At 46.2% G+C, this 15051-nt stretch overlaps 1 protein-coding gene across 1 annotated transcript in view; it reads left to right on the plus strand.

Moving 5' to 3' along the window:
- Window positions 1-13497, plus strand: part of LOC120042149 (protein O-mannosyl-transferase TMTC2-like) — a 79328-nt gene extending 65831 nt beyond the window's left edge. The window contains exons 9-11 of the mRNA XM_038987005.1: window positions 8565-8646; window positions 11635-11749; window positions 13413-13497. Of these exons, the coding sequence (XP_038842933.1) occupies window positions 8565-8646; window positions 11635-11749; window positions 13413-13497 (282 nt within the window). The remainder of the gene's footprint in view (window positions 1-8564; window positions 8647-11634; window positions 11750-13412) is intronic.
- Window positions 13498-15051: the final 1554 nt, after the last annotated feature.

Consider the following 15051-nt stretch of genomic DNA (forward strand, 5'->3'; position numbering starts at 1 on the left):
TTTAGGTATACATTGGCGTCGAAGCTTCCGTAGCTGCACGTGCCAAGGGGGGTGACAGAGGTCATTTTATTGTCCGCGTAGAGGGCTACCATCATCCCCACATCCAGCAGACTCCTTGGGACATTTGCCCATCTAATTCTGGCGTACCCGTTGTTCCAGTTTTCAGTTGATCTCACCTCCAGCTTGATGCCAAGACACTCCATGTGGTTAGCAACCTGAGTATTTTGAGTATTTGCACATTTACCCCCACACAGCTGTTTAGTGAATTCCCTCATGGAGTATGTCTCTGAGAAGGATCTGGAGTGTGTATTGTAGACGGCAGCATACAGAAACACAGACACACGGTCCCCCCAGTTGTTAGATAGGCTCTGGATTTCTCTCAGGAGGTTGACACTTAGGAGGAAGGTGTTATCAGGGTCGTACTGCTTGCTGCGGGGGTCGTCTTGTGGGTAGTGCTGTGTTATGTAGACTGCCTCCACCACATTCCCCTGCATTTTGAGGATGATTCTGTCCCTATTGTTCTCTATGGACCAGGGCATGAGGTAATAGCTTTGAGTGACGTAAGGAGGTAGGTGCCAAGCCCTCGTGGAGACTGTGTTGAGATTCCCTACCGTGTAGGAAGCAGGTTCCTTCAGGGATGGAAGCACCTGTTTAGCGTTATCGTACCACTGGAAGCCCCAGTCTCCCCTTGATGGCACAAAGACTGGTGTGATTAGGCTGTTGGTGTTGTTTTTGCCAACGAGGACATTGTTAGCAAAATGGTGGAGTAGCATCAGGCCATGGCGTGGGAAGTTGTGGCCAAATTCAAAGTTCCTGAAGTTACTTATAGAGTTGAGAGTTGGCGGATCTGCAGAGACCAAAGCCAGGGGAAGCAACAGGTGGCAAGATCAAATATGCTTTTTCTCTCCATGGTGAACCTGTTAGAAGGAGAATGACTGTCGAATGTCTGTCTCAATCTACAGAGATGAGTGGGAAGTCCTGTAGGTCCAGTTTACATTGGGAGTGTGCTATCCCTTTCAAGGGGCAATCTGCAGTTCAAACAAGAACACATCAGTCAACCCACCACTGTTTTAATAAAGGGAGTGGCTGTAACCACTTTAAAATTCATAGACAGAGCTGTTGATGCAAGGACTGGCCATCCATGGTATCAAAAGGATAGTTTTAACCATGTGTTGAGGCTATACAGTGTTTGTTAACAATTACACTGTTTACAAACATTAGAGTAAAACAAGCTTATATTTTGGGTTCTGATGGGGTATGACAGTTGAACTAAGCTCATGAGGCATTTATACAGTAAGTTATATTCTTTAATTTAAAAGTCCCAAAATAGATTTAGTAATTGCAGATTGCCTCTTTAAGAAAGGCCTCTTCAGTGTTAACCGCTAATTACAGTAGCCACAGCACAACGGATACAAAACCACTGCTGTCTGATGGAAGTGACTGTCCAACTCTTACCTGTTCCTTGAGAACTACCTCAGAATAGCCTTAACTTCTTCTCTGTTCTAAACGAAATGCGGCTGGCTTATACCACACAGGCACACACGCTCTCACCAAGCCAAAACTAGTCGAGCAGGTAGGCAGTGTGAGTTCTCAGAATGATGCCACGCCTTAGAATGGTTTGCATGGTGACCGCGTTGTGAGATTCTTTGTAAACAGGCCGTGGCTGCGGATTGGACTTTTTCGGGAACGTTAGTCGCCAACTAATGATCCCGAAGCTTCTGCGGATGACGTTCTGTGCATTAGTATATTTTCTACTTTATGTGTAGAGAACAGGCTACTCAGGTGAATAGTGCTTGTTTAATAAAGTTAGATCAACGCTGAGTCAATGTCTGCCAGATCACATAATGTAGTATTCTACATAACAGAACTGGATACAACAGCATAGTATAATGTTACTGTAAGACAAAAACACCACCGCATTCAATCGTGAAGGATCATTCTTCAAGTTTTACCAGTGAAACATGCAGCATCTGCATACCAACCATTGGATCATGATCATTTTTATTTTGATATGCATTTAGATCTTGTTGAGTTATACAGTGTTGTCTCCAAGTAGCCCACAGTATTGTCTCCAAGTAGCCCACGGTATTGTCTCCAAGTAGCCCACGGTATTGTCTCCAAGTAGCCCACGGTGTTGTCTCCAAGTAGCCCACGGTGTTGTCTCCAAGTAGCCCACGGTATTGTCTCCAAGTAGCCCACGGTATTGTCTCCAAGTAGCCCACGGTGTTGTCTCCAAGTAGCCCACGGTGTTGTCTCCAAGTAGCCCACGGTGTTGTCTCCAAGTAGCCCACGGTGTTGTCTCCAAGTAGCCCACGGTGTTGTCTCCAAGTAGCCCACGGTGTTGTCTCCAAGTAGCCCACGGTGTTGTCTCCAAGTAGCCCACGGTGTTGTCTCCAAGTAGCCCACGGTGTTGTCTCCAAGTAGCCCACGGTGTTGTCTCCAAGTAGCCCACGGTGTTGTCTCCAAGTAGCCCACGGTGTTGTCTCCAAGGAGCCCACGGTGTTGTCTCTAAGGAGCCCACGGTGTTGTCTCCAAGGAGCCCACGGTGTTGTCTCCAAGGAGCCCACGGTGTTGTCTCCAAGGAGCCCACGGTGTTGTCTCCAAGGAGCCCACGGTGTTGTCTCCAAGGAGCCCACGGTGTTGTCTCCAAGTAGCCCACGGTGTTGTCTCCATGTAGCCCACGGTGTTGTCTCCATGTAGCTCACGGTGTTGTCTCCATGTAGCCCACGGTGTTGTCTCCAAGTAGCCTACGGTGTTGTCTCCATGTACATTATACTATGCTGTTATATCTGGTTCTGTTATGTAGAGTACTACATATGTGATCTTGCAGACGTTGATCTAACTTTATTAAACAAGCACCATTCACCTCAGTAGCCTGTTCTCTACGCATAAAGTAGAAAATATACACATGATCAGAACATCATTCACACATGCGCAGAAGCATCACTCTTTGGTCTGGCAAACACTTGGTTGCTTAAAATACAAAGCAACAACAAAAGCCTCACCTAAAATGAAATGGACTTGAACTTGTCCAATAGGAAGCTCATTTTCACATGACCTTGTTAACCAATAGGGCTATATAATATATAATATAGCCTATATGCACTAAGTATACCAAACATTAGGAAAAATGTTCTAATATTTATCTGCACCCCCTATTGCCCTCAGAACAGCCTCAATTCATTGGGACATGGACTCTACAAGATGTTGAAAGCCTTAAAAATCCTTCTTTAACCTGTCTCCTCTTCATCTACACTGATTGAAGTGGATTTAACAAGTCACATCAATATGGGATCAAAGTTTTCACCTGGATTCACCTGGTCAGTCTATGTCATGGAAAGAGCAGGTGGTCATAATGTAGGTATTGTTAACCACTAGACTACAACACTTTGACACTTTTAAGACCATTCATGAAGTTAGTTAACAGATAGAAAAACGTTCTACAGCTGCACTGGAAATGACCTCTAACATCATTACCATGATGTAGCTACAACCTGCCTCTATTCTAATCCATTCACTTCACTCCTTGTCCTCCAGTGTCCTTCCTGACTGTCCACACAATCTCAAATAGGCTTTGGCTCACACAAAGCGTGATGAAGCAAAGCAAACTTTCATCTTGGTAGTAATCACAGTGGTGACGTATAATTAGACCTAGGCCTGAGGGCTGATGAATAGTGAGTGAGTTTGGGCCCGGCCAGTTCATCCCATTGATTTCCCTGTCTGGACCAGAGGAGTTGTGATCATTATAAAAAGCCTGGGTGTTGATAGATCAAGACTGAGCTGCATGTTGAGCAGACAGTGGCCCAGATCTAAAGCCGTTTTGGAGTTGTTGAACCTTGATGGGTAAATTAATGCTTTTGTCTTTGGTGGCCTAAAGGAAAAAGACACGTAGGATAATGGTATGCAAATACAAGATGGGTTTTTTATGTTAGGCTAATTGCAGTTTTTTTTGATATTTGAGATAAAATAGCAGAGAGACAAACATCTGTCACGTTCCTGACCTGTTTTCTGTTAGTTTTGTATGTGTTAGTTGGTCAGGACGTGAGTTTGGGTGGGCAGTCTATGTTTTGTGTTTCTATGTTGGTTTAATGGGTACCTGATATGGTTCTCAATTAGAGGCAGGTGGTTTTCATCTCCTCTGATTGAGAATCATATTAAGGTAGGTGGTGTCACATTGTTTGTTTGTGGGTGGTTGTCTCCTGTGTCAGTGTCTGTATGTTACGCCACACGGGACTGTTTCGGTATCGTTCGTTCGTTCGTTTTGTATGTAGTCTGTTTCCTGTTCATGCGTTCTTCACGTTATATGTAAGTTCGTGTCCAGGTCTGTCTACATCGTTTATTTGTTTTGTAGTTTATCAAGTGTATTTCGTTTCGTCTTCGTCTTGTTTAATAAATCATTATGTCACATAACCACGCTGCATTTTGGTCGAATCACTACTCCTCTTCGTATGAAGAGGAGGAGGAATTCCGTTACAACATCTGCCACTATAAACTTTGTTCATATGACAACCAAGGAGACAATGGATTGAGGAATAATTATTGTCTTAGGGTACAAGCTTGGAAAAACAGACCTGTCAAACTATCAGGCTCTTCGCTGGGTGTGTGATTGTCTCAAGGTCACAGCCATAGGGAATGTCTTTATGGGGAGTCGTGTGTGTGTGTGTGTGTGTGTGTGTGTGTGTGTGTGTGTGTGTGTGTGTGTGTGTGTGTGTGTGTGTGTGTGTGTGTGTGTGGTGTGTGTGTGTGTGTGTGACATTATTACATGTGTGTGTGTGTGTGTGTTATGAAGTGCTCCAGCTAGGCCTGCTGGGTCCAGTATTTCCTTCCCAGACTTCTCCCCTACAGGTTTGGCTGTTTGTTCTGAGGTGCACTCTGCCCCCCAACCCCCTTCCATCCACCTCTCTCATTCACTCCCACTGTGTTTTGGGGAGGGAAAAACGTGCGTGACAACATGTGTTCACAGCTGACTTGGGTTAGTTAGGAGGACTTTATTGAGAGGAACCCTGTTAGAACCCACTGAACCAGTCCTGCTGAGCCCTTGTGAGGAGTTTGACCTTCTGTTCTTCTCCTTCCACAGCCTGAGGTAACTGAGGTACTAGGAATCTACAGGAGGTTTTGCTCTTCAGCGTACCACATCATCCATCCCATCTCTCCTTTTATCCTCCTCACTGATATCGGAGGGGTTACAGCTGCACCCCTAGGGGTCCGGTCTGGGCTGAGGAAGGGTCTCGCTCCCAAACTCACTAATTTCCCCTTTTCCTAATCTGATTTGAGTTCCATTCCCCTAAACCCCCACCCCCAGTCTCCCTGGGTTCAGACCCGAGTCACCATAGCACAGCTGGACATCTGCTGGGTCCCCCAGGTCCCTACATCCGGGGCCCTGAGCCACGAGTGGCCCCTCATAACAGAGCCCTTCAACAACAGGAGATTAGGACACGACCAGACCCGGGACAATGGGCTGCCGGACAGGACTTAATGCAATTACCCCGCTTCCTTATTAAATCCCATAATCAGGGAGAGATTTTGGGCCGTCTTGCCACGGCGGACCTACGTATTGATAATGCAGCTGGCTCATAAGGAGTCAACCGACTCGGGGAAAGGGTCAAAGTGTCAGACTCAAGTCCCGCCTCACCCTGACGTGTACTACAGTACGTGACTTCACTGTTTCATTCGTAAAGAGTCATGTACTTTAATGGGGTTAGTGAGATTGTATAGATTTGTGGTTTGTTCTTTGTTCAGTTTGACTTTGAACTCTTCGTTCACAGTAACCAGGTTAGAGTCTAGACTGAGTCTGCGTTGGAAATGCCACCATAATCCTGATATAGTGCACTACTTTTGACCAGGGCCTTTCTTTAGGACACAGCCAGACATGACCAGAATTGCCCTATTCCGCCCGGTAACCCCCAGTTCCTGTCTCACATCATCTCACTTGGACATACATCACAGGAGAGTGTTGTCGCCAGGCGGATGATTACACAGTGCAGTGCAGAGTCCTGACGTGTCCTACCAAGAGCTAGGCACCGCTCTCTGTTGGAGGGCCTCTCTCCCGTTCCCGGCGCTGAGGTTATTTACGAGCTCTGTGGCTGGCTACACTCGGAGCCGGCGCTAACGCTAACCGCTAAAGCCCTCTGGCTGGCTACACTCGGAGTTGGCGCTAATGCTACCCGCTAAAGCCCTCTGAGGCCGGCTACTCCCTCCCAAGACAGGCTCGAATACGCTAGATAAGATGGTCAGAGGAATAAAAAACAACCTTATCAAGAACTTAGGATAAGACCCAGATGCAGCTAGAGTCACAGATGTTTATTGACCCAAACAGGGGGCAGGCAAAAGACAGGTCAAAGGCAGGCAGAGGTCTGTAATCCAGGGCAGAGTCAATAAGGTACAGAACAGCAGGCAGGCTCGGGGTCAGGACAGGCAGAGGTTCGTAAACGGGTCAGAGTCAGGCAGGTACAGAACGTCAGGCAGGCTCGGGGTCAGGGCAGGCAGAATGGTCAGAACCGGGGAAACTAGGAAACAGAACTAGAGAGAGCAATGAGATGGGAAAACACGCTGGTGAGACCTGACAAGACAAGATGAACTGGCAACAGACAAACAGAGAACACAGGTATAAATACACAGGGGATAATGGGAAGAGATGGGTGAAGACAAGCACAAAGACAGGTGAAACAGATCAGAGTGTGACAAACCTAGCGTTCATGTACATTTAACGTTACCACCTCTCGCAATCATCCAAATACGACCAGTCCATTGAAGGACCACAGTATTGTGTTTAACAGTCCACCTTCTGACACTGTGGCTGGGAAAGGAGCCAGGGAAAATATGACATCAAATCAAATGTATTTATATAGCCCTTCTGTACATCAGCTGATATCTCAAAGTGCTGTACAGAAACCCAGCCTAAAACCCCAAACAGCAAGCAATGCAGGTGTAGAAGCACGGTGGCTAGGAAAAACTTAGAAAGGCCAAAACCTAGGAAGAAACCTAGAGAGGAACCAGGCTATGAGGGGTGGCCAGTCCTCTTCTGGCTGTGCCGGGTGGAGATTATAACATAACATGGCCAAGATGTTCAAATGTTCATAAATGACCAGCATGGTCAAATAATAATAATCACAGTAGTTGTCGAGGGTGCAACAAGTCAGAACCTCAGGAGTAAATGTCAGTTGGCTTTTCATGGCCGATCATTGAGAGTATCTCTACCACTCCTGCTGTCTCTAGAGAGTTGAAAACAGCAGGTCTGGGACAGATAGCACGTCCGGTGAACAGGTCAGGGTTTCATAGCCGCAGGCAGAACAGTTGAAACTGGAGCAGCAGCATGGCCAGGTGGACTGGGGACAGCAAGGAGTCATCATGCCAGGTAGTCCTGAGGCATGGTCCTAGGGCTCAGGTCCGCCGAGAGAGAGAAAGAAAGAAAGAGAGAAAGAGAGAATTAGACAGAGCATACTTAAATTCACACAGGACACCGGATAAGACAGGAGAAGTACTCCAGATATGACAGACTGACCCTAGCCCCCTGACACATAAACTACTGCAGCATAAATACTGGAGGCTGAGACAGGAGGGGTCAGGAGACACTGTGGCCCCATCCGATGATACCCCCGGACAGGGCCAAACAGGCAGGATATAACCCCACCCACTTTGCAGAAGCACAGCCCCCACACCACTAGAGGGATATCTTCAACCACCAACTTACCATCCTGAGACAAGGCCGAGTATAGCCCACAAAGATCTCCGCCACGGCACAACCCAAGGGGGGGCGCCCAAACCCATGACATAAAGTCATCTGGACAATTAGTTGTCTTCTTCTTTCATTTAGAGCGAACACGGGCATGAGAAATAGTTAATGAACCAAACCTAATATGCCCAGTCCACTTATTCTATGTAGAATGGCAAATCCATAGCCAATATGGAAGCAATCAGTGCTGAAGCGTGAACAATGGGGAGGGGGGGACCGTACACACAGGGGCAGCGGTATCGCTTTCAGTTTGTTGCGAGGCTATAGTGCGATACACACTCTCTGACTGAGAAAAAGTGATAGTGTGACACACACACACTCTGCTGCTGGGGGAAAAGGGGGTTTGGAGCGTTCTCTATGGAGTACAGTTTCCTGGTTTACAGTTGAGGCCCTGCTACCACGTGTCAACTCATGCATGAAAGCGTAGGAAAATAATCCGTAGCAGATGCAGAGTAAACTCAGATGATTGTTGTTGCCCTACAGGATATGGTGATTGTTTGAAACAACCTGGCACATCAGGGGCATATGGAACGGTTGTTCAAATTTACTGCTGATTTCCCCGTCCACATTTCAACTGTGAAATATTTGCTAAATCTCATTTACGAGGAGAGTGGGTGGTTTCTGGTTTCTCCTGCATGTTCAATCTTCTACCATATGGCAACTCACGTCTGTTTTGGGTTTTGAGTAAATCTAATTGCAGCCGCACAATTACGCCCGTACCAGAAACAGGAACCACTGCGAGAGCTCGAGCATCAGCTAAATCGCAATTAATGACTGATGACTTGTAACTGATCTACAGTAGCTAATCAAATGTTCCTGTTTTGTCTCCTAGGGGCAGAAGACTGAGGCAGAGGGTTACTATCGAAGAGCCATTCAGCTGGACCCTTCCAAAGGAAACTGCTACATGCATTATGGTATGTACCAGAACTCATATGAAGTACTGCGCACATTGCTTCATTTGAGCCAGATCCTGCCGGAACAGGATCCGGCACCTCTCCGTTTTGGACTGATTTGTTCTGGAACCTATTTGCCTATCCAGTACCTCTCATGGCATGAAACATTTACTTTTTGTAATGTACTAATTTGAGTTGCCTCTTCGTCAATTCTACTGCCTGATATTCTAATAGTTGATTCGGGTTGCGCCGGCCTGAATTTACAGTATGGATTGTGCATCATTGTATCCTATGCTTGAGACCAACTCGTGGCTGTGTGAGATGTGTGCCTGTATCTCTCACAGAACTAGAATGAGATTCACTTTCTATGATCTCTCTCCCTCTCTCTGCTCTGATAGACATGAGCCTGCAACTCTCATCTCTCCAGCGTTGCACTTCATATTTTATTTCCTTATAGAATCATAGCCAGGCGAAGGGTTCTGGAGGAGCTGCAGCACCCCGATAAATTGAAATACATTTGCCAACGTTATAGAATTACTGCTGTCTGTTCAGAAAGAATTGAAATCATTCAGAATAGCCTACTACACCATGAAAATGACTATATTTTAGTCACAGAGGATCAATAGCGTCTTTAAAAATGTGCCTAGCTGTGGATTGTGTGTAGCCCAATAACAAGGCATAGCCTACAGTCCGGAACACGGCAAACCTTTCCGTGAACAGCATGCAGACAAGACAGGCCTTTCACTATATTTCAAATACAATCGCAGGAAAACACAGGTTGGAAAGGAAATGGCTCCTGCTGAAAAGAGAGGACTCTAATCTGTCTGCTGTAGGCTAACAAAATATTTGATTAACTTCCAAATATTGTTTTACAAAGTAAAGCAAGAGATATATAGGCTTTTGGTACGAACGCATCGGATATCACCGGCAAGAGAGCTGCGCATCATTGGGTCAGTCAGTGACACTGGAAAGCATTTTTAGGACTAGTATCCTCCTTATATTATAGCCTACAATATGTGTCTCCACACACCTAGGCCTAGGCTATTGATGGATTCAACACAAAGTCGTTTTTATTTATCTCAGATTCTCAGTTTGTCAGTGTCAAAGTAGCCTGTCATTTCGATCATTTGTGCGGCATTAAAAAATATTCAGCCAAAGTCTCCAGTCATGTAAAATGACATAGAATTGCATGAAATGCGTTTAAAAAAGGACACATTTTTTCCGGACCCTAGACTATTAAAATATTACCCATTTCTGCAACTTCTGTATGCCACTATGCAATGTGATGATATGCATGCAATGATTTATTATAAAGGTGATTTTTTTCTCATGCGTTCCGTTACCTCAGAGCTCCCCAGGTCACCCCCTCTGGTGCTCACATTTTGTTCCGGCACCTACCGATTTACAAATTAAGCACTACACGCGCACAAACACACACACGCGCACACACACACACACACACACACACACACACACACACACACACACACACACACACACACACACACACACACACACACACACACACCATTAAACTGCTCCATGTAGTGACTTCCTACAGTAACAGTGTATTGTAGCTTGACCCCATCATAAGAACTTACCTCAGGCAGTTTGATAAAGACACCTTATCCACAGTACTCTACAGTACTCCCACATAGCACATATAAACTGCTTGTTAAGTGTAAAAACATGTCCTGTAGCCATGTTTAAAGCCGCTCTAGTTAGCCAAAGAGATATGCCTGCCTTTAGTTTGGTTTGCATTTGGTATCAGGATGTATGAGGTCATACATACAGTAGACCTAATCTCCACATACTTCGAGGAAACCGGATCGGACACCACCACCGATAAGGATGCTTGCCTTTCACTGATTGAGGAGAAATGCTATAAGCCGGTTAGTCCGCCCGCGCTTCTGTAAATGCTGCCATTCATATCGTCTCTCCCTCTCTCCCTCCCTGTGTCTCTCTCTCTCTCTGTGTATCTCTGTCTCGATTCTCGGGGGTTGTGTTTGGGTCCTGGCGGGCCGCGTTGCTTTCTTTGGACAGAGTCATTTGCCCTCTCTCTGCGATCTCCTAGCCTCTTTTCAGAGGTTTATTTTTACTGGCCCCCAACACCTTATCGTAATCGGGCCGCAACAGCCATTCCTCCTCCACTGTGACTGGAATGACTCCAGTATGTTGTTGGTGAGACTGTATGAATGTGCTTACAGACTCGCTGAACTGTGGGACAGGGAGGGCGAGAGCTGACATGAGAGGTCAAGCCTTCTTTCCTGCCATTGTTCAGACTAACACATGCTCTGATGCAGGGAGCATGCATGTGTCACGCTACATGTGACCCGTAGCAACCCTCTGCATTCAACTGATGGTTATTGCTGACTGACACGCAATGAAGTATGACATCCGAGACATAGGAAGACTATTTTTACAAATTCTAAAAACCTGTGAAAGAGGATACCTCACGTAAGCAGACACAAACGCACACATGTTGGAACACGCACCCACACAAACACACACACTGACTTGTATAGGGAAACCTCTGCACATTACACAGTCCAACATAATATACCATCTGCGTCCCAGACATAGTAGTAATGTATTCCTCCTCAGCAGACTCCTGTGGAGGTAGAGCCAGTTGGTCCTGCTCCCAGGGGACATACATGAAACTCCTACGACTCAGCTGGACTTCCACTTATCATTGTGCATGACAAAAACCCTCACTGTCTCTCTCTCCTCTTTTCCTCACTCTCTCCTTTCTGTCCTTCTTTCTGTCCTTCTTGCTGCTCTGTCCTTCTTGCTGCTCTGTCCCCTGAACCCATCTTTTTGCACCCTATTTTTCCTCTTTCTTTCTTTCTTTCTTTCTTTCTTTCTTTCTTTCTTTCTTTCTTTCTTTCTTTCTTTCTTTCTTTCTTTCTTTCTTTCCATCCCCTCGGTGTCTCTCTCTCTCTCTCTTTCCCTTTATCTCTTTCCTTCTCTTTCTTACTCGGTCTCTGTTTCTCTCTCTCTGATGGACAGGCCAGTTTCTGCTGGAGCAGTCTCGTCTGGCGGAGGCAGCAGAGATGGCAGAGAGAGCTGCAGATCTGGACAGCTCAGAGTTTGATGTGGTCTTCAGCGCCGCTCACATGCTCAGGTGGGTGTGACAGCGTATAAAAACCTTATTACAGTGTTTAAAGAGTGCCTGGTATTTTCGCAAATGCTGCCCAATCATACTTTAACGAGTATCAATCAAATGTGTTTATCAAGCCGTTTTTACATCCGCAGTTGTCACAAGGTGCTTGGCAGTAACCCGGCCTAGACTCCAAAGAGCAAGCAGAATTAGAAGCACAGTAGGCAGGAACAACTCTCTATAAATAAGAAACCTAGAGAGGTATCAGGCTCTGAGAGGAAGCCCAACCTCACTACAGTAAAATAACAGAAAATACTCTACTGCATTTCCTTACAGTACTGTAGGTCTTCAGCTCATGTAGAATTTCTGTTGGATGTATTCAGATGTCTTATTCATGAAAATAGCAGAAGGTGTCTCTGAAGGTTATTTCCTCGGTGATAGAGAGTTGGTTGCCAAGGCATTTCATCATTTACGACTTAATCAATACTGCATTGTGCCTGCTAACACACTCAAAGACACTTCAGATCTGATGTTTAATAAGATGATGGCAGTTTGCATGGACACGGTCCATTTTAAGTCGTTTGTGTATGGTTCAACTGGTTTTATAGTTAATATACAACACATGGAAACAGCGGTTGTAGTTTTGATTCATGCTAGTGACGTTTCAATCCAGGGCTTGTAAAGAAACCCAGGCATACCTCGGGAGAATTTCCCATTCGGCTTGGCAAGTGTGAGCACAGACAGCACATACGTTTTATACGTTTGAAATAGGGGACTGCAAATCCTCTCAACTCACTGCAACTCGAGGAAGTATTGGAAACGACGTCTCTTAATTCCTTTTTGCTCTACATATCTGGAAAAGTAATTGAAGCTACAGCATCCTTCATTCAAAGTGTAGTGCTGCGGAGGATTTGAGAGTTATAAGTCGACTGCTCGGCAAGGGTAGCGCTGCTTAGATGCAGAGAGTAAAAACGGAGAGACAAATCATCATATTCTGGCCCTCTTAGACATAAGCCTACTGCATCGAGGAAAAAACACCATGACATATTCACTCAACTAATCCTGTAATACGACACTCTTATGGCTGTGCTGAGACATTCTGATGCAGACCTGTCTTTGGGTGTATTAATCCTGGTCAAAATGCACCTCTTACTCTCTGTTCTGTACGGCAAATAAATAACTATTTGACACAAGGAGTAAATGAAAGACGTTGTTGAATGGATGGAGAATGAATCTGAAGTCAGGCATGAACGTGATATGAATGGAATGATGAAGCACTACTAGCTAGTATTCCCAAGGCAGACTTTCCTTTATGCAAAGTCAATAGAGACATATTTCCCTGAGTCAAACACCTTATGAATATGTCTGGAAAGACATCTGTCTTTATCTAATAAGCGTTAACATATTAAGTGCAGTTAGTATCAGAAATATATGCAGCATAGTGTTTCAGAGTCATTTGAGGGAGTATTTTTCAGCATCAAAGTGCCCTCCGGATCTCAATACTTTATGGGCAATATTCAATTATAATGAAAGAATGCTTCTCTATCCAACATAACTCCTTCTGCCGTCACGATAATACCGTCAGACTCTGTGTACGCCATGTGTAATGACGACCTCTATTGCCCTTCCTCCTCGTGCCATGCCTCTCTCCCTCCCTCCCTCATCTCTGTACTATCTCCCTCTCCAGACAGGCCAGTCTAAACCAGGCAGCAGAGCGGCATTATGAGCGCGCGGCAAACCTCAGACCAGACGTGAGTACCTTGGCCCAGTGAGCCTTTCTTACTCAAACTGATGGACATGCACACACACACTCCACCATTACACACAATCAGCCCTAGTCCGCCATGACTGCTCCATCAATGCCTCCCATTGTTTGTTAGAACTGGAGAGCAGGATCTGGGTCTCTGTGATTCTATGGTTAGAGATGAAGGTAGATCTCTCTCTCTCTCTGCAGCGCATCAATCAGTCCCTTCAAAGGGAATGGACGCGTGGTGGAGTGCTATGATAGAGAGGGTAATATAGAGTCGAAAGGACGTGTGTTTTAGACAAGAGTAGATGAGGTCTCCCCTGGTCATTTGCCACGCTCACTGACTTATGCGCCATTTTGAGTCACGAGGGTTAGCTTGGAGGTTGTTTGGAGTCTGGAGAGTTAGCTGGAGGCTGTTTGGAGTCTGGAGAGTTAGCTGGAGGCTGTTTGGAGTCTGGAGAGTTAGCTGGAGGCTGTTTGGAGTCTGGAGAGTTAGCTTGGAGGCTGTTTGGAGTCTGGAGAGTTAGCTGTAGGCTGTTTGGAGTCTGGAGAGTTAGCTGGAGGCTGTTTGGAGTCTGGAGAGTTAGCTGGAGGCTGTTTGGAGTCTGGAGAGTTAGCTTGGAGGCTGCTTGGAGTCTGGAGAGTTAGCTGGAGGCTGTTTGGAGTCTGGAGAGTTAGCTGGAGGCTGTTTGGAGTCTGGAGAGTTAGCTGGAGGCTGTTTGGAGTCTGGAGAGTTAGCTGGAGGCTGTTTGGAGTCTGGAGAGTTAGCTGGAGGCTTTTTGGGGTCTGGAGAGTTAGCTGGAGGCTTTTTGGGGTCTGGAGAGTTAGCTGGAGGCTGTTTGGAGTCTGGAGAGTTAGCTGGAGGCTGTTTGGAGTCTGGAGAGTTAGCTGGAGGATGTTTGGAGTCTGGAGAGTTAGCTGGAGGCTGCTTGGAGTCTGGAGAGTTAGCTGGAGGCTGCTTGGAGTCTGGAGAGTTAGCTGGAGGATGTTTGGAGTCTGGAGAGTTAGCTGGAGGCTGTTTGGAGTCTGGAGAGTTAGCTGGAGGCTGTTTGGAGTCTGGAGAGTTAGCTGGAGGCTGTTTGGAGTCTGGAGAGTTAGCTGGAGGCTGTTTGGAGTCTGGAGAGTTAGCTGGAGGCTGTTTGGAGTCTGGAGAGTTAGCTGGAGGCTGTTTGGAGTCTGGAGAGTTAGCTGGAGGCTGTTTGGAGTTTGGAGAGTTAGCTGGAGGCTGTTTGGAGTCTGGAGAGTTAGCTGGAGGCTGTTTGGAGTCTGGAGAGTTAGCTGGAGGTTGTTTGGAGTCTGGAGAGTTAGCTGGAGGTTGTTTGGAGTCTGGAGAGTTAGCTTGGAGGCTGTTTGGATAGTTAGCTGGAGTCTGTTTGGAGTCTGGAGAGTTAGCTGGAGGCTGTTTGGAGTCTGGAGAGTTAGCTGGAGGCTGTTTGGAGTCTGGAGAGTTAGCTGGAGGTTGTTTGGAGTCTGGAGTTAGCTGGAGGCTGTTTGGAGTCTGGAGAGTTAGCTGGAGGATGTTTGGAGTCTGGAGAGTTAGCTGGAGGCTGTTTGGAGGCTGGAGAGTTAGCTGGAGGCT

The sequence above is a fragment of the Salvelinus namaycush genome, unplaced genomic scaffold (genome assembly GCF_016432855.1).
Source record: "Salvelinus namaycush isolate Seneca unplaced genomic scaffold, SaNama_1.0 Scaffold620, whole genome shotgun sequence".
Classification (NCBI taxonomy): domain Eukaryota; kingdom Metazoa; phylum Chordata; class Actinopteri; order Salmoniformes; family Salmonidae; genus Salvelinus; species Salvelinus namaycush.